Genomic DNA, 27485 nt, shown 5'->3' on the forward strand with positions numbered 1-27485 from the left:
CTGCTGCTTAGGGTGAACTGGGCAATGTTCCAGCGCTCTCCAAGCCACGAGGCAGCTTTGTGCATCTGCTTATTTCTGCTCAGATTTGCACTCAGCTGCTACCTAGAAACTTCACAAGCTCTAAGTCTAACAGTGCTTTAAACAGTATGCAATTCAGCATGTGTCCCGGATGAGCCAGGTTGCAGACACACATGGGTTGGACCAAAAAGAAATTTGAGATGGTCGTGAATTCATCTGCTGTGTGAATACAGGCTTGACAGGTTTTCCCCCTTCCAGGAATGTGACTATTTTAAAGCCCTTCAGGGGCTGCAGTGGCATATCTTTCCCAAAAGTGACAGTTTGTATTCCTTTTTCAGGGCAACTTGTATCATAATTTTAAAACTGAACGTAATTTAGACAAAAACTTTAATGATTTTGTTTGTTTGTTTAGTTGGATATGAAAACCACCTCTCCTTTCTTCTGTTTCGGCAGTTAAATATTCTGGTTGACACTGGGAGCAGTAATTTTGCTGTAGCAGGTGTGCCTGATCCTGATGTCACCTCCTACTTCAATACTGAGCTGTAAGTACCTGTTCTGCACACCATGATGGGTTAGTGTGTCTTTTAGATTCTGGATCCTCCATGCAAAAGCAGATGATAAGGCAGTTTGTGGGGCTCCTGTGACATCCCATCGGAGCAGGACGTTTGTTGCCTGAATGGGAAGATTGGCCTTGCCTGATGCAAAGCCCTGCCTGACACCACGAACAATGCCAATGATGGCAGCGCAGCTGAGCTCTGAGCACGGTGCTGATGAGGGCTGGAGAAAAGGGAAGGAGATCACAGGGTAAAAACTGTTTGCAAAATCACACCAATTTCAGTCAATTTCTTATCCAAATAGTATTGGAAGGAATTAAAAGTTTAAATATACTTTCCCTTTGTTTAAAAACAAAAATTAAACCCAGTAATTGTATATGTTACTTGACATTTCATCCAAAACCAAAATCAGTTACTCAAAAACTAATTTGTTGTTTATTTTGGCCAAGGGCCTCGATCAGTTAGTGATCTGGACAGACCCTGCACTGAATCTGGTTGTTTATAAGATACAACTTGGTGGCTTATAAGATACGACTTGATGGTTTTGCTGCTTGTTATGCACTGAATTTGCTGTCTTTAGCATGAGCTGACATTAGTCACAGCCAAACACAGTTTTGTCTGTCTGAATCACTCTCTCTGCTTTCTTCCTTCCTTTCTACCCTTCTCTAGTTCCAATTATTTCAGGTAAACTTCTGCAAAACACAGTGTCTATCTTTAGCTGAAGCACATGGATAAAAATACTTAGAGGGCTGGGAGGCTGGAGAATATCGCCATTCTTATTACCTGTTTATGTATTTTAATACGGGGTTTTGCACTTTTTTTCCAATAAGATGCACCGGTAATGGAGAGAAGGCCATTATTTCCATGATGCTTACTAGAACAGCCTTACCTCCTGTTACATATTCAGATGTTAATGGAGATATTTCACATTTCACTCTGATATGATGCAGGTGTGGAAAGTCCAGAATTTGCATTTGAAAGCTGTTGCTGCACTACTGCAGAGTTTTACATGCCAGCTATCCCCTCCCATAGGTAGTGACTAGAGGAAACTTAATTGCAAAGAATTAAAAGTACAAGCATTCCTTCTCCCTCTTCTCTTAAGTGATAGTATTTTGGCTGGAGGGGCAAGGCCTCTCTCATAAGAACCATAAACCGTAAGAAAGAGCAACAGTGGCAGAGGTTGTGTGTTGAGAAAGGCTGTGACATCACTTGAAGGTCACAGTCTCTTTATCAGTGTTTTCAGTGTATGCTGTGTTTCGAGAACTTTGATATAAAGTTAATAATGAAACCTTGAAATTTAGGCCCTGAAGAGTTAAGAGTGCTTTGTAAAATTATTCTAACTCAACTCATGATAGTCCAGAGCAATTGCAATAGCAATTTCTGGTTTGGATTGGATTGATGGAGTACTGCAATATGCTCAGAATAAAGTGCAACTATTAGCATGCTTGAATCTGGCTACACTATGCTTCTTCCACTTCAAATACTTTAAATACTTTTAAATAAATGTCATCTGGGAAGGATCCTGGCCCCACTGAAATCAGTTAATGTTTCAAAAATGTTGGTTGCAAGGAACCTCTGTAGGTCACCTCGTACATATCCCAGATGAGACAGGGCTGTCACCAGATCAGGTCAGCCGTGACTAAGTCCAGCCAAGTCCTGTAAACCTCTGAGAACGAAGAATCCAGGGCACTGTGTTTCAGTGCTGTGCCACTCTCCTGTTGAGGAAATACTGCCTACTGTCCAACCCGAACCTCACAAAATGTAACTCATGGGTGTTGCCCCTTACATTATTATCTGGCACTGCAGAGAAAGGATTGGCTGTGTCATCTTTGTCTTTCAAGTTGTTGTAAGCTGATGTGACATCTCCCTTTAGCTTCTTGTCTGCAAAGCTGAAGCCCAGCCCCATTCAGCTTCTTGTCACAAATCCTCTGTTTGTGGATCCTGTCCTATGTGGTAGCGCTCTGCCAGTCCCTCTTTTCTGTCTCCAGTCCCTTGTTGAATTGGGTTCCCACAGCTGACCACAGTCTATTCCAGGTGGGGTCTCACCAGTGAGGCTGACCAGAGGGTGAGCATTCCTTGGATGTGTTGTCCATGGCCCTCCAAATGTGGCCTGGTGTTGAGTTTGCTGTATGCACAGGGCAGGTATGCTGCTGGCTCTTATTCAGCCTGGTGTCCACCATCACCCCAAGCCGTTTTGAGTCCTTTTCAACTGCTTCCCAGTCTGTCCTGATGCATCGAGTTGTTTCAGCCACAAAACTTTGTGCGTTTCCTCACTGATTACCATGAGGTTTCTGTTGACTTAATCTTCTTGTTTTTCAAGTTTCCTTTTGATCCAAGCTCTGCCATTCAGCATGTCAACTGTTCCCCTTAGTGTACTGTCCTGTGAAAATCTTCTGAGTGTGCAGCCTGTCCACTGTGTAGGTTCTTGATGAAAATGTTGAACAATTTTTCCACAACTCACAACCCCTGGGGCACTATGCTTGTCACAAGCCTGATGTTGAGCCAGTGGTTGCTGCCTTTTGGGCCCAGTGGCTTTCAACCCACACAGTGTTCTGTTTATTCAGCCCCACATCCTCAGCTTCCAAATAGGAACGCTATGTGAGATGGTGTCAAAAGCCTGACTGAAATCAAGATGTGCTACAGCCAGTCTGCATAGCCAGTCTTCTTCTTGTAGAAGGCAATGAGGTTGGTCAGGTATGACGTGTCTGTGAAATTTCTCTCTCAGTGTCCATCATTACCTTCTTGTACTTCATGTGCTTGGGAACGGATTACAGGAGGATCCTCCTGAGACTTTTCCTGACTTGAGGTGAATCCCAGTGACATATAGTTCCCTGGGTCCTGCTGCTCATCTCTTTTCAGACTGGCCTTATGATAGTCTTTTCCCAGTAGTCAGATTACCTTACATGGTTGTCATGATTTTGCATAGATGGTAGGCATGGACCTTTATCACTTCAGCCAGATCTCTAAAATTACCTAAAAGTGACCTGTGTAGGTGAGACCAATGACCTATGGATACTTTTTTCCCACACTATGTGGAATACTTCAAAATTAGATGAAGAGGTTTTCTCTCATTTGGTAATCATTCCTGTAGTTTTTCCCTATGTTGTCATGAAGTGCTTCCATATCAAAGTCATAAACTAAAAGTTGAGGACAAGGGGAAAGCAGGATTAGTAATTTGTTAAATTAATGGGACTGTGTTATACATGTGTGCTTATTAGAATATGAATATTGTGCTGGAGAAAGAGGATGATGGGTCTGAATTTCCCAATTGCCAAGCTCTCAGTTTAGTTTTATTCAAATTATCAAAATCTGAAATTAAAATGCATGACTGTTTTTTGACTGAAATTGGGGAAGATGCATGTGAGAGGCATTATCTTTGTTTCAAAGGACCCAGAGGATGTGTTGTTCAGGAATAGACTTCTTTGAGCAATTTTAGAACTAGACTGTTCGATGATGTTGTATATCATGTAATTCATGTCATATAATTCTACTGTTAATTATCTTGATCTTTCTGTACAGAATGAATAAAGCTGTTATCATGAACTCTTTCAAAACTTGGGCTTCTGAATGGCTCTGACAAAACTTTGCTGTGAAAAGTTCTGAGTCTGCTTTGACGATCATGCTGTATAAGTTGCTGTGAAGTATAAGGTTTTGGGAAATGGCCTAATTTGTCCTGAACTGAAAAGAAATCACAGCGTTTGTTTCTTGTACTGTTCAAAATAACAAGTAGTTTTTGTTGAGTATGCTACTTATGATAAAAGAGCTACTTAAACAGATGTAGAAAGGGATTTTTACACTTGAAACTAAATTATTGGTGATGGCTCTGTAGTGATATGTGAAAGAGTAACTTACTCAGGGCTGTCAGTATTCAGCAACACTATTCAGTTTTATTTCAGTGTGAGTGGTACTGCTTCACCATCTAAAATTTCATGAGCAAACTGTTCAGGAGTTGAACATTCCAAGAGATAGGGAGGTAAGAAAATAATTTGCTAGAAATGAAGGTAATACAGTAAAGTATATACTAGCAAGCATAAGTACGCTGCTGCTTTGCAGTATGACCCTGTGAATTTGGTTATGTGTTATACAGCTTATAGTTTAAGGTAAATTATAAACTTGTTCCAGAACTCCTGCAAATTAGCTAGGACTTCTTGGTTGAAAATCAATAGTTTATGTTGGGTTTTCATGTTGGCTTTGTCTTAAAAGTCATTGGCCCTGAATCACATATCTTGTTCCATCTATCACTATAGAGGTGATCAAAACATCTGTTAAGATTTTTTTTCCTCATTGCTGTTTTCTTTCCCTTCTTTGCCATTACTGTATGTGCAGACATTGATTTGATGTTTAGGAAGAAATGAGTGGATAAGCAGAACAGCAAGAAAGCATGGAATTAAGAAGTAATTGCATGTGTTTGGTGAGGTTGGTGTTAAGCAGGGTTTTCTGTGTTGCTATGTTGAGCTTCCTTCAAATGAAGTATGACATGAGAAATAACCTTTTGGTTATGTTTTGTTCAGTGCTATATGCTGGCAATGAGGAGTTACTCTGCATGAGAAAATTAACCTATTGCTAGTTTTCTCAGCGGAGGCTTGAGATTCATTCAAGGTTTGAGGACCGTGGTTTTGTTGGCTGCTTTGAGAGAAGATACTAACCAGGAAGAAGAGGGAGAAGGGTGTAGCACTGTAGGAGTGTAGCACTACAGCACTGTAATCTAGGAAGCCTTTTTCCTTGCCTCTGGCTAAGATACACTCTGTCCTGCTGGAAGATTTTAATTTCTTATTTTCTCATCACAGCCAGAACAGCTTGTTTGTTTTTTTTTTTGTGCCGTGTGTTTAAAACTCAGCCCATGAATAAGAACAAGTTTAGTTTTGACCTCTAAAGAAGTCTTCTTCCTCTAGATCAGTGAGGTGGAAAAACACAGGCTGATTACAGTCAAGAAGATGGAGCAGGAAGAGTTCTTTTTCAGAGCCGAATATAATTACTGCCACAAGGATCGTGTGAGATCCCTTCCCACACTAGGTATTTTGCTCCTTGAAGGAAATAATGAGGCCTTATCTTCAATATGATATCTGTGTGCTTTACGAATGAGACAAGTATCCTCGTGCCCTTTTCCACAGGTGGGGAAGCTGAGGCACAGAGAGCAAGGAAGTGACTTGTCCTGCCTTTCCACAGGAAAGTTCACCAGCTATGCTGGAAAATGAACCCAGTCTTTCTGTGTCCTGGCCCACAGCTTAGTCCATCAGACTGTTACTGCTTACAGAAGAGCTATGTGCTGCTGCTGCTGCTAGTCATGCAGCATTGGTATTCGCAGATTTGCTTCGCTTTATTCTCCCCACGCTCGCTTTTCTCTCCAATTTCAGATGTTTCCTCTTCTGTTGCACAGTCAGACACTTTTCTACGTGAATAGCCCTGTATTTGCCTTCCCTTTTCCTGCTCCCCCAGTTTCTCTTATGTCACAGATTATTCAGACTCTATTTTGATTTATAAAATGTACTGCTAGTATCACAGTGGTGCTCTGAAGACCCTGCCTGAGCAGAGATGTCCCTTTGTCTAAATGTCATATGAATGCAGAATTGCACAGAAAGGTAAAATGGCAGTCGCACTGACCAGATACAGGTAGTAACTGTATCTCTGGAATTCATTGTTTTGAAATATAATCTGTGGGGCCTGTTACCTCATTTATTTCTGCTACCTTGGATGTTAAAAGCTATTGGGCTGTGAAGACTCCTGAAGGGTTAGGTGTTGGGAGTATCAAGAACTGCTTAAGGTTAGAGCCTGGCCTCGTATTGCTCCCTGCCCTCTCTTAGCTAAGAAGAGGATCAGTTGCACCGTCCATGTGGCCAAATTGTCCCTCGAGATAAAGTGTCTGCTCACATGAGTGGGAGTTGTCTGCGTTGTCATCTGAAGGCTGTTCCCCATAACAGGCAAAACCACACTGACTTCATTCTGGTGAGCTTAGGTACAGGGAGCTCTGAAAGTCGCTTCATGTGGCTGTCAGAGCACCTGTTAGATTAAAGCTAGATTGATAAAACTGACCACACTTGATAAATCACCTGTGCTTTCTATGGTTTTGCGCACATGCAAAGGTGATGTTATGAACTTATTTTACACTTTTTATTTATTTACTTTTTAAAAAGCCATCGAACTAGAAGTCTGTTTGGATGAACTGAGCACGGTCATCTGCCCCTTCAGAAGGGGAAGCCGCATGCCAAGGAATGGGACCACAATAGATTGTAAGGAATTTAGGAGTCTCATAGCTCTCCAGTAGTGATGAGAGTGGAAGATGGTTACTATGTTTATGCTACAAGATTTTAAAATGAAAAAAATCTATTGATGAGAAAAAAACATGTTTTTATTAAGCCTTCTAAACAAGAAGGCTTTCTTTGCTTGCCGTATTTAACTGCTCCTTCGCCTTTGTTGCCCTGGTCTAGAAGGAGCTCCTTTCCATTGCTCCTCCAAGTCAGTGAATAATTTGTTAACAACGTTCAAAATCTACTTTCTTCCCAATAAATAGACCAAACTGCAGATTTAGAAAACCTGTGTGTTACTGCTGAGACTCTCAATAATATTCTGATTTACCCCAAATGGATTTTTAATAATATTAATGAGGTATTAGTCTACAGCTATTCAGTTAGACTAGCATTTCAATTTTAGATTTTAATTCAGAAGCTTTTCATTTCCTAGTGCCAGTTAATACATTCCATCTCCAGTTAAAGGCTGTTGCCCCTATTGTGATGGGCCAGTCTGAGTCAGGGACATACTGCACTAGATAGCATCATACCTTAGGCTAAAGGGGGAAAAAAAAAAAAAAAGAGACACATTGTGAAGATTTGAGTCATTGATAGCTTCAGGATAAAAACAGAGCCTCAAGATTTTTTTTTATTACTGCTTTTTTTTTTTTAACTGCTTCTACAATCCATCCCCCATGTTCTGAGAGTATATGTGATCAACTTTGCAGACTTCACTTTTTTTACTCTGGGAAAAATTAAGATTGAATATGTTCTGTTGTCTTGCATTGTAAATGAATAGCTCATGCATAAGTGTATATTTTCCTTTTAAAGGTCAAGTACATACAAATCTCAAGGGATTGATGTCACAGTTAAGTACAGTCAAGGAAGCTGGACTGGAGTGCTGGGTACAGATGTCATTACGATCCCAAAAGGAATCTCTGGCAGCTACACCATCAACATTGCTACCATTCTTGAATCAGAGAATTTCTTCTTACCAGGTGTTAAGTGGCACGGGATTCTTGGTCTTGCCTATGATGCCTTAGCCAAAGTAAGTCACCTTTTCCCCAGCTATTGTCTTCACAATGACAATAAGTAGAAATCCAGCTATTAAAATAAAGAGGGCAGATGATCTGTCAGCATTAGACACCTCCCTTCCACGCACTCTTTTCTATGGGTCCTTTGTGTTTGTTAAGTTCCAGAAAGAATAAACTGGGCTGTGATGGAACCTTGGTCCCATATGAAAATGTAGGCTTTTCTGGTGATGAAGGCTTCAATTTTTAACTCCTCTGGAATGACTAAGCTTTTACAGAGTGTGAAGTACCAGAGGATGGGAGTAAAGGCTTTTGGTATGCATATGGCAGGCATTTGAGTGTTGTGATGATCACCTTCAAGACTTGTCTTGGACTTACTTGGCAAAGCCCTTGGCAGTTCATTCTAAGACATTCTCCACTCATCCAGTAAAAGTAGAGATGGAGGGCATATATGGATAAATTCAGAACAAATGTTAGCTACAGTGTTTTCATGAACATATAACTAAGCACGTCCTGTTCTTATGGAAGCAGGAAATTCAGACTGAAGCTTAAATTAAAAGCTAAAATTTATGGTCTAAAATTTATAACCTTATAATCTAAAACTGAAAACATCATTGGAATATTACATAATCATAGTTTTCAACATACACATAACTGTCTAAAAAACTCACAAACTGAGATATATCCCATTAGAACAAATGACTCAATACTGTCTGCCGACTCTGGAATTAAAAAGCTTTATTCAAGAGTTGTGTGATAATTGTATTGACTTCTGGCATATTTGCTGTCATACACTGTCAACAGACAGAAGAGCTCCTTTTCAAACTCTGGTTTGGGCACATACTGTATTCAGGGCATTTATTTTTCCCTTCTTCCAAAGTCTTGAGTGTTGTTGGCTTCTGCGTCTGTTCTGTGCTTTGTGCAGTAAGAGCACTTGGCACCTCGCAAGCTAACCGGGGTCTCTGCCTGTCATGAGATGTACCTGCGCAGAAATCTGAATTACAATGAAACTGCAGTACTCTAATAACTACAAAGGCAAGCATGACGTGCAGTTGGCCAGTAATCAGTTCAAGTCAGCATGCTCAGATATTAAGTTTTTTAAAAGAAAGAAGATGAAATTAGGGCCCTTGAATTCAGAGTTCATTATAATTAAACTATGTTTAAAAACTGAAAATCCTCACTTCAAAATTCTGCCTTTTAACTGGTGGCAAGGGCAAGTTACATTGACTGTTCTAATAACCCAAAGCCTTTTCCAAACAGAAAGTGTTGGCGAGAGTTTCTGCCTGAAACTGAAACTAGTGTTTGAGTTTGAAAACTGCAATTGGAAAACGCTCTCGTGCTTTAGGGATTTCTATGAGAGCGGTCAAGAGAAAAAATGTTTTTAAAAACAACAGAAATAAATGACAGATGTCATTTTTTTAATGACAACTTATCTAGAATTTTCAGCTCGTGGTTGCCAGAAATTAATTTTATTTGTGAAAAGTAGTCTTGTTTGAATTATTTGCTCATTTCTGCTAAGAAACTTTTTAATTAATACTTTTGCAATTCTTTTGGTTTTTTTTTTTGTTCTGTTTCTCAACACCTTCAAGCCTTCAAGTTCTGTGGAGACGTTCTTTGATTCTCTTGTGAGGCAGGCAAAGATCCCCAACATTTTCTCCTTGCAGATGTGTGGTGCTGGACTCCCCGTTTCTGGAAGTGGTACCAACGGAGGTAGTCTTGTGGGTATCTGTCAATCTGAGAGGGAAGATGTATCTTTGTAAATCTCTCTCCCTCTTTTCTATGACTATCCTACTTCTTCTAAATTTAGTGTTTAAATATATGAAATGTTTTCTATTTTTTAGAGTAAAAGTTAAGCATTTAGGCAGAACTCAAGTGTCCATTTATTTTCATCCTCCATTGTTTTTTATCTCTGAAGTTTGACTAAACTTCTGTATTGCAAGTTTGATTTTAATAAAGAAAAGGAGTAATTGTCGTGGTGCACTTCCTCAACTATTGTCTTTCCTCAGGGCAGATTCTGCTACCTTTCTCAGGCTGAGTAGTCTCTTACTCAGCTACTAAGCTTGTTCAAACTCATCAAAATGCTACAGTACTTTTTTTTCACCTGATATGAAAAGGGGGAGAGGAATCAAGGCTCTTTTCCATTTTTTAGTGGAAACTAAAGGACAAAATCTGAAGATCAGCATCATGTAATCTTGTTATTCTGGGAAGTCTTCCCATCAGTTTAGTGGCGCCAAAAATTGACCTTTATTTATCTGGGATCATGAGTTGCAATGTCTGTTCCTGAATTATGCTGAAACAAGCATATCAGCACAGGAGTTCATCATAAATAGTTATTGTGCTGTAAATTCACATACTGTAGATGGTAACACACTTGAGATAGAAGAAGCCCAAGAGAGAACCTGCATATGTTAGTTCAGTTCAAAATCTGATGGTCTAGGATGCTCCCAGTCAACTTTCTTGATGGAAGCTAATAGCGATAGCAATGACAGGACTGTCATATTCCATTTTGGTGTAAGAAAAATGGTATGTCCTTAAGCACTATTAACGCTTTTCTGATCTGATAGTGTGAATTTATGATATGTAAGTTTAATATTCTGTCTCATTTTTATACATTGCCTAGATTAAACCACTGTTTTGATTTTAAATAGCAGAGCTTTCATAAAAGAATTGCTGTGAGCTTGTAGATGAAGATGCTGGTAATTTGGCTGAATATGGGAGTTCTGCTTCACTGAAACACAATCTACTTAATGTCTAGATGTTTCATACTGCTTCATTATTGACAAAGAATTTGGCAGTAAGATCTTTACAAATGGTGTTAAACTAAAATGTTGATGCCCTGTGTATAACAATTAAATATTCCCCTTTTTCTCTGTATTGCCCCAAAACTAAATGTCCAGGATATTAAAGTATGTGAATTCCTTTCTCCTTTCCTTCAGGTTCTGGGTGGAGTTGAACCAAGTCTGTACAGGGGTGATATTTGGTACACACCGATCAAAGAGGAGTGGTATTACCAGGTTGAAATTCTCAAACTGGAAGTTGGAGGACAGAACCTTGAATTGGACTGCAGAGAGGTATTTGCAATACTGTGTTTCTGTCCATATATGATACGAGTTTTGTTAAAAATGCTTAATTATAAGTTTTCTCTTTGGAAGCAGATGTGTATTGCAGTCTTCTCTGAGAATCAAGGCTGCATGGTAACTGTGAAAAGAAATGAACAAGCCATGTGAAAGGCAGTGTGTACATCAAGCATGCTTAAATTGCTTCAATGGGGACCTTAAAGTAATTGGTAGTGTTTTCAATAAATTAGGGACTAAGCTACAATTGTTAAGTGAGCAGTCCACTGAAAATAAGACTGCTGTGGTTTGGAAAGGCTCAGGCTTTTGACTAGTTTTAGTTCTAATGGAGGTGTCTAAACACCAAAGATGGTGCATTGATTCAAGGAGACAATAGTCTTTAAACAATTGCAGTTTATGGTTTTCTGTTATACAGAAAAGTCAAACCAAAGGATCTGAAAGCAATTCTAGTCAAACAAAGAAAAGGGAAGATTTTGGATTGACCCCTGTAGAGATGTCTAAGCATGTAATTCATGAAGACAGTGGGCAGCTGTCATCCTGGGATGCTTCCCAGAGTACCTCATCCTATGCCTTTTTATTTTTGTAATTCAGTTTTGCTCACTTCAGCCTTGCCAGTTATTATTCATAATGGATGTGTTTTCTGTTTTTATTAGAAGTAATGTTCTGCTATCTCTGGATCAGTCTGATGAGATTGTTGTTGCAATCTTTATTCCAAAGCCGTTTCATTTTTTTTTCTGGCGGGTATGTGTCTATGTGTGTGTTTCATTTGTTTCTTGCTGTTGCTTGTTGCTATTCATGTTTTGTTTTAGTTCTGTAATTTTCATGCCCTGTTTTCTTTGAACATTTTAATTTTATCTTACTCTTGTTCTCTTAGTTGAAAGTCATTGGGACATGATAATTCTAAAGTTTTTATTACTCATACAAATTAAGTGAAATTCATGATAAAAAATCTTGCATGTGCATAAACACTAGATTTCCATACAAAATATGGAAATCATATTGCCACATAAAATATTTAAAAATAACTCACATAATCTTTCAACTTAAGCAAAACAAGAGCTATTTAAATGCCTCTCTCTATTATACTGTTAGAAAAGCAAAACCGCTAGTCCTTGAGCATAATTGTTTGTGTTTGCTTTTCTTTCTTGCCTTAAAAAACAGTCAACATGTGCTTGAAGACGAGCCTTCCTACTAATGGTTTCATACATGCTGTTTCCAGAAAACAGCTCACTTAAAAATCTAGCAGTGTTACGAAAGTTTCCTGTTATTGTTGCTGTTTTCTGAGCCAGAGTTTGTTTTCACATTGTACACGTATTAGCATAGCACGCTAGTCACTGTTACAGAAGGCATCATCTTGATCAAAGGAAAATTTTCCGCAAAAATTTAGGGCAAGAATGGTAAATAAGAGCTCATATGATTAAAGTTTTGCTAGTTAGGGGCTTGCAGAGGATGCATAATTCACTGGATAAGACGATGAACTGTGTGCTCTCTCTCCTCTTAGTTGATTTCTAGGAAATGGAACATTTTCTGTAACTGCCAGCAGTGACTAGTCCTTTCCTTGCCAGGGAAGAAAGAGCAGTCCCCTCGCTCCCGTGCTGGGAATCTGCCCAGTTACACTGCAGCCGTGGCCTTGAGCCTGGCAGAGCAGGGCTGAGAGAAGTACTCAGCTGCCAGCAGTGTTTAGGGTGTGCTCTTAAATATTAACCAGGAAAACTGAGAAGCCAAGAACTTAATGCCCACTGCAAGTACGCTGTACGCAGCATGAAAATTGAGGTGCTTAGTCCCTGGCCGAGTAATGCTGCTACTCCAGGCATTTTGCATTGTTTCTTGTTTTAATCCTCTTGGCTGTGCTTCCTACCTACTTTTTTTCCAAGGGTGGCTCTCCAGGATGCTGTCAGTTGTGTACATGTGGTACAAATCTGTTAAAATAGACTCCACAATGCCTTGATATTTCTCTCCTCTCTTTAGAAGTTTTTCTGGGTGTATATTAAATGGTTTCCTGTTTGCTTTTCTTTCAGCTCTGCTTGGCAGCCTATAGCATCTCTTCTTTCAAAAAGAAAATAACTAAGTCAGAGTTACTTTTTTTTGCTTTTTGGTGGGTTTTATTTTTGTCACTGCACTAAAGATATTCCATGTGACTCGATAACATCTAAACCAATGTATTTTAAATTCACTTTCTGTTTGACCTCTTCCTAAAAAGCTTATGCTGTTTACTACCTTGTGTTGTATGATATGCCATAAACATGTCACTCTTCAGTTATATTGATCCTGCTGCCTGAGCTGGTAACAAAAGTAGTTAATCCAAACAGCTGCCACTGCTACTTGCCTTTTGTTCCCAAAAAAATTAATCACAGTTTTAAGGAGTTCATGAAAAAAAGGTACCTTTTAAAATGTTTATTCTTTGCTTACTGTATCTGAAGTTTGCTGAAATCTCTTAATCTGAAAGGGTTTTAATAATGAAGAGGAATGTTTGCTTAGTTTTTTTAATGCAGATTTTTGAGGCAGCAGGAGTGAAATTTCAAGTTTCTTTGTACTTGTTTTTGCATGTATTTTAGTGATTTTCAGCAGTCAAGAGAGAAAGGTGTGGCATTTGGCATTTGTACTCTTAAGCCAGTACTGAACATGGCATGTAATGAGACCTAATGTTTCCTGACAATTCTTGAGTTAGACACACCAGTCATTAAAAATAGCCTGCTGTGTTGTGTTTAGACTAGGGAGTTGTTTCCATGATAGCAGAGACCTTGATTCAGGGCTTGGGCATACGTGTAAGCTACATTGGCGTGCTTAGCATCTGTCTGTGCTGACTGTGAGAGTACTTTTGCCCACAGCATATGGGAGGTAAAGTGGATTAGCTCACACCTCTGAGAGAGGCCAGGCTTTACTTCTTTTTACAGTGGTTTGGCCATTTGCACCAGCTGTGATGACACAAAGTAATTTTTTGTGTGGTGCAGATCAACTCACTCTTATGTCTAGGCTGACCATGTCTTGCTTTTGCTCTCAGGCGTCATTTAAATTCAAGCTATCAACTGGAGAGAGCTGCTGACAGGTATGACATGCAGGTTTGGGAAGACAGCTACCAAAAAGGAACAGTTTTGTCATTGTGATGGAGGCAGTGGAATCTGCATTACGTACTACAGTGTGTAACTTCTCTTTTCCCCCCTCTACCTAGTATAACGCCGATAAAGCAATAGTAGACAGTGGGACCACACTCCTCCGTCTGCCCCAGAAAGTCTTCAGTGCTGTTGTGCAAGCAATAGCTCGCACCTCCCTGGTAAGCTAATGTCATTAAATCTGCTCAAAATGTTGAATTCCTATTTAATGATCACACGATCTTTGAAAGGAGTGTCATGTTTGCTATCTACCTTGTAAGTCATAGGGTTTTAACCTGAGGGCAAGCACTTACTAACTCCTGTTAATAAGTGAGGAATGACTGGTTTTCTGTCATGAAAATGTAAAAGGGAAAGGAAGAGGTGAAAAGGAAAAGGGAGCAGGGAAAAGGGTGGTCTAAGTGCAGACAAGAAGTGTTTGTATGGAAATGCATCAGAAATAGTGCAGAGGAGGAGTATTTTGTTCTAAGCATTTCAGAAACATGGGCATAATCCCTGTTGCTCTGATTCAAAGTATTGAGTGTAAAAATCAGTTCCTTCATTCAAAATGGAGTGTTTATACAGTAGAACCTGCTACTGCAAGCAGTTCCTTTCCAAGTATAATGCTTATTGTTGTATAGAATGGATGCCGTTCATTAGGATTACTCATTTCAATAAAGCTGCTTTTGATCTTCATTATTGAATTATTTATGTTTAAAAGTGTCTTTCTGTGGAAACAGTGGGCTTTAGAAGCAGGGCATGGGGATGGTGGATTTCTCTGAGCGTAGAGTAACTGAAGTAGTATTTTCTGGTTAATAAAAAATATTCATAAATTTTTATTGAATACCGTGAACAGCGCCAAGAAGGTTAAAGATGAAGAATAAATCCTAGATGTTTCAGTGTGAACAACTTTAATATCTTTGTTATGGATTCACAATCAGACAGCAGTAGTCATTGCAAATCACATGAAATGAAGTAACTGGACTATTGGTCGGCTACCCAAAAGACAAGAGTACATGCCTGATCGAGGGCAGAGATTTGGCGTGAAGTGTTCTTTACTGCCTGCAGGTGTCCGGTACCTGAAGTAAATGTACCAGTTATCTTATGTAGCTCAGCTTCCCTGGTTGAAAAGTTCTTCTCTTTGCAAAGCACTTTAGTATTGACTGGAACAATTCCAGTCGATGAGGGGGGTAAATTGAAAGAAGCCTACCCAAGAGCTCTTGTAATGGTATCTTGTGGATAGAGCATCCTCCTGTGAAGTGGGTCACAGTGGTCCACACTCCTCTATGATGGTGGTCAGGACATTTGAACTACGGCCTTTCACATGACAAGTAAACAATCATCTGATCAATAAGGTATTAAAGGGGAATCGCTCACTCACTCTGCTTAATGGTTTTTGTTCTTCCTATTAAAAATGCATAAACTATTCTCTTTCAGAGTTTCTTTTTAATCTCAATGACCTTGCTGCTGTACCCCTTTCCCTCCACACACACCAAAAATTACTTTCACAGCTCTAAACAAAGGAGATAGTCTATTAAGTAAGAAAGTAGTTACAAGAGGTAAGGATAAGATTCCAGCTGTGTAGGAGCAATGTCAGGAAAATGGGTATTTTCAGCAATTGTACCATGGCATCACAACCGTACTCTTAACACTCTGTGCTTCTGGCAGGCTATGTACTGCTGAAACATAAAATCATCTGCTGTAGTCAGACATGCTTCTCTGACCACAGGTGAACCAGATTAACAAGTCCCTGCTCCTAGCAGCTTGTTATGAGCTTCCCTGTAAGATGTTACTGCCCCCTCAGGTATGCTGGGATAACTGCATGTGAGACATTCCTTTATTCAAAACCAAGGCTGTGAGCTTTATGCTCTTTAGTTGTGCAGATTGTTTTTTTAAAACCTTACTCAGGCTGAAGTCTTTTAGGGAGCAGAGATAGATGCAGTTCGGTGTTGGCAAATCTGAAGAGTGGTGGTTTTGGCAGATGGGCAAAGATGTGCCACAGAGGGGTGGCAGCTACTACACGTCACTGAGCTGAAGTCAGAACAGTATGGCTGCTCCGGGCATTAAAGTAATGCTAAGTTAATAAGTTGGAGAAAGGAAGGCTAAAATAAACCTAAAATCTTTATTTTAATAACCTTTTAGATATAACACAGCCAAATCCCCCAATGCATTTCTTCAGCATACAGAAGTGAGACAAAGAAATGCAATGTAATAAGCAGTCTTTCTGGGAAATGAAGGTAGGGGCTTAAAAACACAGCATTTTATAGACTTCTCAGTCCAGCCTGTGTGCTATCTTGCAGTTTTCCTCAGATCACAAGCTCTGCTTTCCAAGAGAAAATGGAAAGAGAGGAGAACTCTCTTTTTCAGCAGGTCTGGCCTGGGACTTAGCTGTGAGGGGCTGAGCATTCTGTCCCATGCCAAGAAATGTACTTAAGTGTGTGTTGAGAGTTAAGGGCAGTAGTGGTCTGTTTGTGATGGTAAGTCTCATTGTGTGTTTACATGAGTGTACACTTGTTGGCTCAAAAACAGAAATGAGCACCTGGAAGTATTAAATTTCTAATACTGTGCAGCCCTAACAAGTATTTCATTGGCAGGTATGTGGGTGCGTGTGAATACTTGTCACCTGTAAAATGCCATATAACTAATGTATGAGCTAATGTTTACAAACTAATCAATATCACAGATAAATACAAATTAGGGGAGTGGAGAGGCTGCATTGCGTTTTTATTCTTCACCTAAACAGGAGGCTTTGGCCATGCAGTGTCAGAACAAGATGCTGTCTTGGATGTTACTTCATGTGGGAATAAGGACCAGCACAAAGTAATGCACTCAAATAAGGAGAGTTTTTCCTCTGATATGGCAGCAGATCAGCTTCAGGGAGCATCAACATTAGACAAGATGTTTGTCTTAGGCAAACAAGCTCTGTAGGGGTTTGCATTTTGCTTTGTTAGTGCCATAGACATATTAAAGAGGTACTGCTAATCAGTCTTACTTCCAAAAGCATGTCAAGTTGTATGGGTAGTGAGTGACACGGAGGGACGTGTTTCATTCCATTGACTCCAGTAGACCTTGACTCCCTTGGATGCCAGGAGATTTTTGGCTTAGGCCTTGGCTTCAAAACCCTGAAGTTGAGTAAGAAGCTGTAGGTATGTGAGGAAGGGAGGTGACTCCATTACATATTCATGTGGTTTGTATTTTGGTTTATGTTTTTAAAAAAAATGTCTGCTGCTTCAAAGCATTGGTGTTTGGTCAGAGCTGTTCAGAGAAGAGGTAAATGGGTAGTAAAAGCCCGTTGATGCTTTGCCTCTTTGCAGTATGGATTGCTCAGGAAGGTCATAACTTCTCCAAGGTTCATTGCAGAAGTGCAAGTAGTAAGATGCAGATGAGAAGGGAAGGGAGAGCTAAACCTGCTTTTGTCTCTTGCTCCTTCCTCCACGTCAGAATGGGTTATGCTACACCTTGATTTGTGTGCTGGGTTCTTGCTTTGATCCTTAAAGAAAAAGCTCTTTGTCAGACTTCTGGTTATGCTTGAATTTCTCCATGGGAATGGAAGAAGTATTGAATAGCAGTACTGATAATTTACAAAAATCTATCAAAACGTATGTAATCTACATGCATCACTTTTTTTTTTAATAGATACAAGAATTTTCTTCTGGTTTCTGGACTGGTTCACAGCTTGCATGCTGGGATAAAACTGAAAGACCCTGGTCTTTATTTCCCAAACTCTCCATTTACCTGAGGGATGAAAACTCCAGTAGGTCGTTTCGGATCTCTGTCCTACCACAGGTCTCAATCTTATTTGTTTATTCTGTTATGCATTTATTTTCACTATTATGAAGTACATGCTCTTAAAAATAGGAGCTGTTTTTGGCAGTAATAGAGAACTGGTTTATTGCATGCAAGGGAAATGTTTTTAAATGAAATTTTAAAAAATCAAATTTTAAGTAGGGAAAATTGCAAACTAGTCAAACCTAAAACCAAAAAAGGAAAACATAGCTTCTTTCTGAGTGCAGTCCCTGTATTTTGGAATGATCTTTTCAAATTGTCAGGAAAAAGAGGCAAGTTTGTGTTTTGTTTTCATGAGCTTTAGATGTCAATACAGCAGAGTGTCTCTGCTCATTTTGATCTTCTTGTTTTGGGAAGCAAATTGATTTGTTTTTCATGGCATTCTGAGTTGGAGCACTTCTTCTGAATATGACAGTCTTGGCAATGAGCCTATGTGATCTCCACCAGTTTGTGTAACTTGGTTGGTTTATCTTTTATTAATATTCCATCCCAGCTTTCAGAATATAATGTGACACTTTAATTTTTCCCCTGTGGCTTTGTGTAGGTTGCAATACAGGGTAGTATCCTCTAACATTACTAATACGGTCTTTTACCTCAAGGGATGGTCAGGAGCAAAGGGGAGAATGAACCTATTAAGTACATTTTAAACTTGAAATGTAGTATAGCCTTATGATAAGCTTTTTCTGTATTGATCATGTAGCTTGGCAATCTTTCATCTTCCCTGAGGAGACAAGGGGGTAAAATGTGACTTGAATTTATGAATCTAGAGCCTTGAAGTTGCCACTGAATGCTGTCTGAATCAATTCCATCCTGTTAATTTTTTAAATGATAAAATTCTTCTCTAATTCAAGTTCATATCCCAGGTTCTTTCTCAGCCATTCTTCTTTTGTGGAAAATACAATAAAAAGTGGTTCTCATTAATTTGCTGTTGACCTTCACATAGTGACTGACCATGTTCAAATTTAAGCTTAGAATCCAAAAGCGTTACCTCTTACCTGCATGTAAGCTTTGACCAGTTTTAAGTCATGTACAGAAATCTGTTTATGGACTTTGAGTGCTTAAATATAAAAATCAAAAGGTCTGAACTTCTAAGTACTGTGTAGTGTTGCTTCTTACACTCTGGCTTTTTTTTCTTTTTTTTTAAATAGCTTTACATTCAACCAATCCTTGGAATAGGAGAGAATTTACTGTGCTACCGATTTGGCATCTCTTCTTCCACGAATGCTCTAGTTATTGGTGCTACAGTCATGGAGGGTTTCTATGTAATATTTGACAGAGCCCAGAGGAGAGTGGGCTTTGCAGTGAGTCCATGTGCAGGTAAGAGAAATATTGTTCAGGGCTTGGTGAGTGAGGAAACACCTTTGCCACTTATCTGATGGGGAAAAGCGTGATTACTCATGAAGTGTGAAGAGTATATTTTTGAGCAATCCCAAGATACTCAGATTTCAAGGGGAGAGAAAAAAAAAAAAACCTGAATTGCACATAGCAGTCTTTTGGCATGAAGTAAATCAGCCTCAGCTCTGGGTATCTGAGCTGCGTTCTTCCCTCTGAGAGAAGATCTTCTTTCTGAGACATCTGTCTGTGCAGTTTCACCAACAGATACTTGTCCCAGTTTTTAATGCAGCTTCGTTTTCATGTAGTTCCTGTTCTAATTTTCAGATAAATGGATTCTTCAACTAACTTGCTAAGTGCAGTGAAGTGCCTTACTCATGCTTTTCTCTTAACATAAACTGTGCCTCTTCAAGTCTCTCAGAAATACTCAAAGAACGAGCTACAATGAAAATGGAACTCAAATTAAGACTTGTGGTGTTTGTGTTGATTCTAAACAAATAGTTTTTTCAGTGTAAGTAGAAAGCCATTAATTTTTTAATTAGCTGCTGAGAAATTGTGAAAAAACCTCCATAATTTTTGGCTGATTTTACAGAGCTGGTTAACTTCCTTGCTTTTTCATGTTTCCTCTGACCTCACCCCAGGTAGCTAAAAACAAATTTTGGGGTTTCCTCCCCTGATTGATGAGATATTGCTTTGGCACCACAAGAACATACAAATGAGAGAGGAGGGAAAGGATATGCACCCATATGCAAATCTCTGTCCTAAAGAGAAGTGGTCTATGCCCTGCAAAACACTGTATCATGTGAGATTTGCATGAGAAAATGACTGTGACTGACAGTGCTTCTTTAATCTCCAGTATTTATATTAGAGAGGGTAAGGGCAGTAACTACTTGAGTGCTTAATGCAACCAGGTAATTGAGGGGAAAAAAGAGGGATACTAGCTAGCTGAGTTGTAGCTCCAGGCCATTTTAAAAGCCTTTTTTTTTTTAATCTCTCCATTGTTAATGGGTTTGAAATTGTCATCTTTGAGCTTGCTACGAAAGAAAATCTGGGTATTGATGTGGGTTGCTTAATGAAGACCTCTATGAGGTACCATGCAGTGATGAAAGACAGATTTTGAGTGCATCTGAAAGGAGAATGTAACTACACAAATACTGCAGATGAGTTTTTCCTGCCTTTCATTCTTCCTCGTGCTTCCTGACTGCAATTTTAGCAAGCATAGAGCTGCTTCCTGTCCCTGCCATGCTGTAGCCATTAATGGAGAGGGGAGAGGGCATTTTGACAGAACGCATTGACCGATACCTGGTCAGCAGGGGACAGGAGCCAGCTGGTGCTCATAAGAACTGCTTTGACAGCCTATCTTGGAAAAAAAGTCAGGGAACCATAATAACACCTTAATGTTAATATTGCTACATAGAAGCATAGTTTGACCATTCCATGTAGTTCTACCAACCTTGTCTAGGAAGGAATTGAGCTTGCTGAATGGAAATGAAATCTGAATTTACATGAGCTTGGACACATGATGATGCCCAGCTGGTGCTAGAAGGCAATTCCTCCTTGTTTCTTTGTCCATATTTCATGCATATGTCTAACTTAGCATCATGGGAACTTCGCTTCGTGAGGAATCGGCTGACACAAGCCACTGACTGAGACAAGATATACTGATTTGTCAGCCTCCACTCACACGGGGCAGATGACATTTTGCTGGATGTGCCAGTTATTCTGAATTCACTTCTTCACAGCTTGTGGTTTCCATATTTAACACTACTTTCATCAGAAAACCACCACTGTGAGTGGTTAGTAGTCAGTGCAGTGTGAGGGATTAAACTGCCTAACTGGCTTCCTGTGGAGGCCAGGCCTGTCCTCCATAGCAACTATATTAATGTAATTTATTTGGAGCTTTTTAGTCTGTTCGTGGGCATAAATTAAGTTGAATTACTGGTGGGATAAATCTTCAGAAACAGAGAATTATGAAAGACCATTTGGTGTGACTTTACAGTGACCTACGCTTTCTTGTTTACAATAGAATGTTAATACTAAATTTAAGCCCCTGTTTTTATAAGTTGTTAAATGTGTATGTGCCGAATACAAAAATGGTGGGAACAGGACTAAAAGTCTTAACTTCATTGAACTCCCAAGTTTCTATTGAGACTTGGCTGGAGATGAGAACTGGCTTATCCCACAATACTCTTTGCACCATTCTTATTCTCCAGGATGCACCAAGTGTGAGGAGAGTTAGATAGATGGCTGCAGGAAGATATTCCATTGTAACAGAAAAATAAACCTGCTTTTTCCTCAGTAAGTTAAACTTTCTAAGAATTATTCTGCCTGTTACTAATTTCAAATTGTTTCAGGTTGCCTGCTGATAATTTCAGCGATAACCTACTCTTTACAGCATGACTAGAAAAGATTTTTTGGATCAGAACCCTTCTTAAGATGTTCAGATCAACTACTAGTTAGTATTAGTGAAGTAACCTAGTGGTACCTCAGCATTGAGCAGAATTATACCCCTAGTATTTTTGTAGTCAGTGAGAAGATCATGGGCGCAAGATTTGGGTATTTTTTAGGAAAGAAATGCACCAAGCACTATAATCGTAAGTGACATCTACACTAAACTATGATGAGACGGAATGCCTCCAAATTTTTGGGCACTAAACTCTGGAGATTGGATGGCATGATGAACAGCAGAGCTTTAGGCCAGAAGGACCTTGGTAACCTAAAGGACTGGGCAGCAGAAGCCTCAAGAGTTTCAGTGAACAGAAGTGGAAAGTTCTGCACCTCAAGCAAAAAACCACCTTACATGGGTTCAGTCTGGGAAGGGACAGACTGAATAGTAGCCCTGCAGAAGAAGAATTGGGGATTATGGTGGGCCCCAAACTGAATGCAAGCCAAGAGTGAGTGCAAGCGAAACTACATAACAAAGGGCAACATCCCCCAGCTACATTCATGAAGGTTCAAGCTGGACATAAGGAATTTCTTCTTCACCAGGAGGGTAGTGCAGCACTGAAACAGGTTGCACAGAGAGATTGTGGGATCTCTATCCTCAGGGCTTTATGAAATTTGTCTGAATAAAGCTACAGCTGGCCTGATCTATTGATGGTGACAGTGCTGTTTCGAGTAGGAGGCAGGACTAGGTAACTTCCAGTGGTCCCTTCCAAGCAGCACTTTACAATTTTATGATAAATTTTATCTAACTTCAGGTTTGCCTCCTTTCCACACAAGATAGTGAGTGAATGTCATGGTTTAACCCCAGCTGGCAACTAAGCACCACACAGCTGCTTGCTTACCACCCCCAACCCCCTCCCCAGTGGGATGGTGGAGAGAATTAGAAGAGTAAAAGTGAGAAAACTCACAGGTTGAGATAAAGACAGTTTAACAGGTAAAGCAAAAGCCATAACTCTGAATATCTCCCCCTTCCTTCTTCTTACCCCTGGTTTATATTGCTGAGCATGACATCCTATGGTATGAAATACCCCTCTGGTCAGTTGCAGTCAGCTATCCCAGTTGTTTCCCCTCACAGCTTCTTGTGCACCCCCAGTCCCACTCACTGGTGAGGTGGGGTGAGAAGCAGAAAAGGCCTTGACTCTGTGTAAGCGCTGCTCAGCAGTAACGAAAACATCCCCATGTTGTCAGCACTGTTTCCAGTCCAAATCCAAAACATAGCCACATGCAAGCTTACCATGAAGAACATTAACTCTATCCCAGCCAAAACCAGAACAGGGAGTGAGAGGTGCTATTTTTGTTCTGTAATCATCAGTAATGAAGAAAATCCCATTTATTCTAGATCAGGAATTTATGGTAGCATCAGATGTTCCAATGAAAATACACCAAAATATCCTAATTCAAGCTAATGTGTAATATCCTAAATGTGTGTGACTGTTAACGTTAAGAGCTTGTTTGAACAATTTAGGCAAATTTCCCGTCTTTTGATTTCCTCTCAGTTTCCCTGTGGGTGGAAGAGAGTGAGGGAAAACTTTTCTTTTTGGAGGAAAGAAAGCAGAGGCTGTGCTGCTGTCAAGCACTCAAAATGATATTTAAAATGTCAGCCACTATGGCAACAGCTTTGTATTGCCTTTTTTAATAGGAGTAATCACTATACTCTAGCCAAATAATGAGTAATTAGGTGCTGTTTATTTTCAAAGTTTTCTCCAAGGTGGAACATTGTGCTGCCATTTTTTTTCCTGTTTCTTCAAAAGACTAAATTCCGAAGTAGTAATACTTATACCTTGCATTTCACATTAGTATTAAATGTAGCTTAGTTTGGTTTTGCTGCAGGACTTCATAGAGACAGATGAAATGGTGTGAGGGGGTGAGATGTCCAGAAGAAACAATTGCATGGTAGACAAAGTGCAATACTGAGACTCTGAACAAAACAGATTTCTACCACAGACCACCTATTACGTTGTCCAAAAAGTAATTGTGTTTTTTTCTGGTTTTTTGGTGTTTGTTTTTTTTCTGGGTTTCTGGTGGTGGTGTTTTGGTTTTTTTCTGGAAAGGCTAATCTTTCATCGGAAACAAAAACTTTATTAAACAACATATTGTCTGTTTTGCTCAATTACCTTTTGCCATCTTTCAGGCAATTTCATGATTCTGCTAAATCCTTTTCTCTTTGAACATGCTTTCAGGAGTCATGTCTAAGATACGTGTAAATAAGATCCTGTTTTCAAGTAGGCAGGATCGCTTACAATTTGGCAAGAGGGTGTCTGTGTGTAAAATGAACAAGAAATTAAGCAGGAAGGTTAAAACTGAGGCCTTCATAAGAAAGACTCAAATGTGTCTTGAAGTATCTGACTAGAGAAGTGAATGACAGCTGTTTGGAAGACTTGTTAAAATGCACAGATGTACTAAGGGCAGGCTCCTAGTTGCCCCAAGCAAGCTAAAAGGTATCCATCCTTCCCTGACCAGGGACCTGCAGATACGAGATCCTCTGAATATTTTGTTGCCCTAGGCAACTCACTTGCTCTGCCTTTACAATACGTGTAGCCCTGTCCACAACTTGGGAACTTTTCAGCGCTTGCCATGGTTACTGTGACAACCATGGGCAGAGTAACCCTTTATAGCAAATACTGGTTTAACAAGCAGGGGTTTGTGATGGTAATGAAGCAAGTCACACAGTCTGTAATGTTACCCACACGGATGGCTCTTCAAAAACAGAGCTGCCACAGCACCCCTTCATTCTTCTTGCTTTAGCTTTGTTATCTGCATTTTTCAAACTGCTTGGTTAGCTTCTCCCTCCCTACCCAACAACACTGCTCCTTCAGGTTCCAACTCCTCACTCAAGACATTGACCTTCCTCTGCACCATTCCCCTTTTCTGCACAGCTGTCAACCAGTTCTCCTGCCTCAGCTCCTCTTCTTTCTGAATTTTCATCTCCACTCACAAGAGTATCTGTGCTGCTTTCCGCCCTGTACCTTGTGCTTAGGATAAAGTCCTTTAAGGTATCTATGAAGCTAATGGTCCTCCATGCTGCTCCCTAAGACCCTGGAAGATAGCAAACACAGAAGATGTAAGGATCATCTGAGGTACTCTTCCAGTTGTTGCAAATGCCAGGAACAAACAAAAACTGCCCAGACCCTGACCTACTCCAATGTAGGTATTGTAGGATTTTTAAGCTTTGTTAAATTGCCATTTCTGAAAGGTTAGTCCAGAGAGAAAAGGTGATCCAGTGGCTTGTGCTTTAGCTTAGGCTGTGGCAGAACTGATTTAAATTCTGCTCTCTCGTTGACAGTCTGTGTAGATGTGGGAGTATCACGGCCTCCTTATGCTTCAAATTCCCATTTTATAAACGTGGAATACTAGTATTTTTACTGCAATGAGAAATGCAATAAAACATTAGTATGCTGACATGTATGACAATGGAGGGAAAGGGATATGTAGGTATCCAGCTAGATCTTTTGTTACGTGCTTTTAAATGGTTTCTATAGACTTAATGTTTTTCTTTTTTATAATTTCTCAGAAGTTGATGGCTCTCCAGTATCCGAGATTGAAGGCCCTTTCACAACAGCAGATGTTGCAAGCAACTGTGTTTCTAGCGTTTCTTTCCATGAACCAGTGTTGTGGATTGCCTCCTATGCTCTCATGAGCCTGTGTGGAATTATCCTCCTTGTACTGATCATCCTGCTGCTTATTCCACCACGGTGTCAGCATCGCTACACTGACAATGACGTAGTCAATGACGAATCCTCCTTAGTGCGTCATCGATGGAAATGAGAAACTTGATCCTGAAACCTGGGACTTAGAATGAAGAACAAAGTACTTTGCCAAGGGGAAGAAGCCAATGCCTCAGTCCTTTCTACGTTCATTACAAATTGCTGTTGGAATCCTACCAAACACCCTGCATCGTAACTTTTTAAGCTTTATTTTCTAACACTGATTTTGAACCAAAGCACTGTTAACCACCTCGTAAGTGCTATGGTACTGGATTTGCTACTGCAGTACAATGAGCCTTTATGCTCTCAATAGTACCTTCTTTTAAAAGAAAAAAAAAAAAAAGGAAAAAACCACACCATGATGTTCTTCCATTGTCTGAACAAAGTTGTCCATCCCTCTTTCACAAAAAAAGGAGCTGTCAGTATTTTCTAACTAATCAAACTCTGACTGTAGAAAAGAAAACAAAAAAAACTTACTAATCTTTCTTACTAATTGCATTAAATGAATACTGCTTTCTGTTTACATCAGTTCATTTTGAAACTGTGCTTATAGTGCAGGGGAGGGAGAATGGTCAGACTTAAGCAGCAGAGAAATCCAAGTGAGGTCAAGAAGAAATGTTGGTTGGTGGGTTTTTTTTCCTCAAGATCACTGCTGCCACTTGAGAGGGTCGCCCTTCCTGAGTGTCATTACAAAATGGTTTGAGGAAGTGAAAACTAGGAAACAAACTTGTTCAGCCTTAGTGTAAAACAAGACTACCTCTCTTAACTTACAAGGATGCTACCACTGGTAAGCGTGTGGCTTAGAACTGGTCTTGAAGCACAAGACGCTCCATACAACCAAATGCAACTCCTTGGCTTCTAAGTAGTGGATTTTATAAAAATTAATACTTAATGACTTTCAACTTTGGTGCACAAAAATAGCCTTTTAGTTTTCGCCCTAATGTGGGGCTTTGTGAAGTTTGTTGGTTTTTTTGAGTTGAGGATGACTGATATTTAGAAAAAGCTGGTAAAGCTAAGATCCGTGTTCTGCCATCTCTTTTGGTATTTCTAGTGAGCATGTAATAAAAAGGAAACAACAAAATGAGAAGGATATTCCCCCCCTTTTTTTTTTTTCTTCTTCTTCTGAGCTCAGCAACCTAGAAGTTCAAGAGAAAAGAATCTGTCTTCATGGACAGGCTGTGAAGTTAAAGTCTTAATGCTGGCTTTTTTTTATCCCAACATGAACAGCAGTTGGAGGTGTTTAGTTTAGCTTCAGTGGTGTGTCAACCAAATGAAAAGCGTGTGTACTGACCGGCTGAAAATAAACATGTGGTAAGACTGAAAACAATAGTGGAAGAGAGCAGGGAAGGATATATTTGACCGGACCTCCATTGTGCTAGCGTACATCTTAATGCTGAGGTCAGAACATGGTATTTTCTTTGCAGATAGGACAATTATTTCTTGTATCTAGTCAGTGGGCGTTGCAGAACCTTCATCACTTTTCTGTAACCCTGGCACAGTGGGTTTGAAAGATAAACAATGCAAGGTTGAGGAGTCTGGTGATAACTATGAGTTATCTGATGGTGGTTTGGGGTTTTTTTTAAAGGAAAAAAAATTCCTTTGCATTTCAGTAGCAGAGCAGTTTGCATATCTCTGTGGGAAACGAGGAAAATAGAAAGGAAGCTTAGCTCTGAATCACCCAATCCCTTGCCTAGAAAATTCTCTGCCTCTAATCTCTGCATATAGCTTTCTGATTCACACTGCCTCTGCATCCAGCTCTGCATGGAATAAGCAAAGATTTCTTTTTTGGGGGAGGGAATGGTGCTTTTACAGAGGCGCACGTAATGTGTGTGAAAATAAAGCACTGTGGTTTTTTAAACTAATTTGTGTATTTCACTTCATAACTGGAATTGCCTTTCTTTCCTTTTTAATTCTTGCACTTTCAGATTGTTTGGCTGAATACAGTAAAATAATTAGTGTTGTGATCCCAGATCTGAAAATTGTTTCTCTTGGAATTAGGAGTTGGAAATAGGAGGAAATTTAGAGTTTGACACCTTCTTCCTCTGCCTCTTAGTTTTTAATGGGAGAAAAATGACAAATTATATGGAATGTAAGAAACTACAGAGCTTAGGTGTTTTCTCCCCATTCTATTTTCATTACATCTCTCAATGTCTTACAATTAGAATTTTTAGTACATGCTACAACAAGAAGTCATCCCCTTGAGTTTTTCTTAAAGCAATAGACTGCTCTGA

The 27485-nt window shown here is 39.7% G+C and overlaps 1 protein-coding gene across 1 annotated transcript; it reads left to right on the forward strand.

Moving 5' to 3' along the window:
* Positions 1 to 471: 471 nt before the first annotated feature.
* Positions 472 to 25584, forward strand: BACE2 (beta-site APP-cleaving enzyme 2; the record flags this gene model as incomplete). The annotated part of the gene is made up of 8 exons (XM_010183188.1): positions 472 to 560; positions 7628 to 7844; positions 9417 to 9545; positions 10764 to 10898; positions 14071 to 14172; positions 17624 to 17773; positions 18922 to 19090; positions 25062 to 25584. Coding segments are annotated over 8 exons (1245 nt in total), but the record flags the coding sequence as incomplete, so codon positions are not given.
* Between the last annotated feature and the right edge of the window lie 1901 nt (positions 25585 to 27485).

This window comes from Mesitornis unicolor, unplaced genomic scaffold (assembly GCF_000695765.1).
Source record: "Mesitornis unicolor isolate BGI_N332 unplaced genomic scaffold, ASM69576v1 scaffold10074, whole genome shotgun sequence".
Lineage (NCBI taxonomy): Eukaryota > Metazoa > Chordata > Aves > Mesitornithiformes > Mesitornithidae > Mesitornis > Mesitornis unicolor.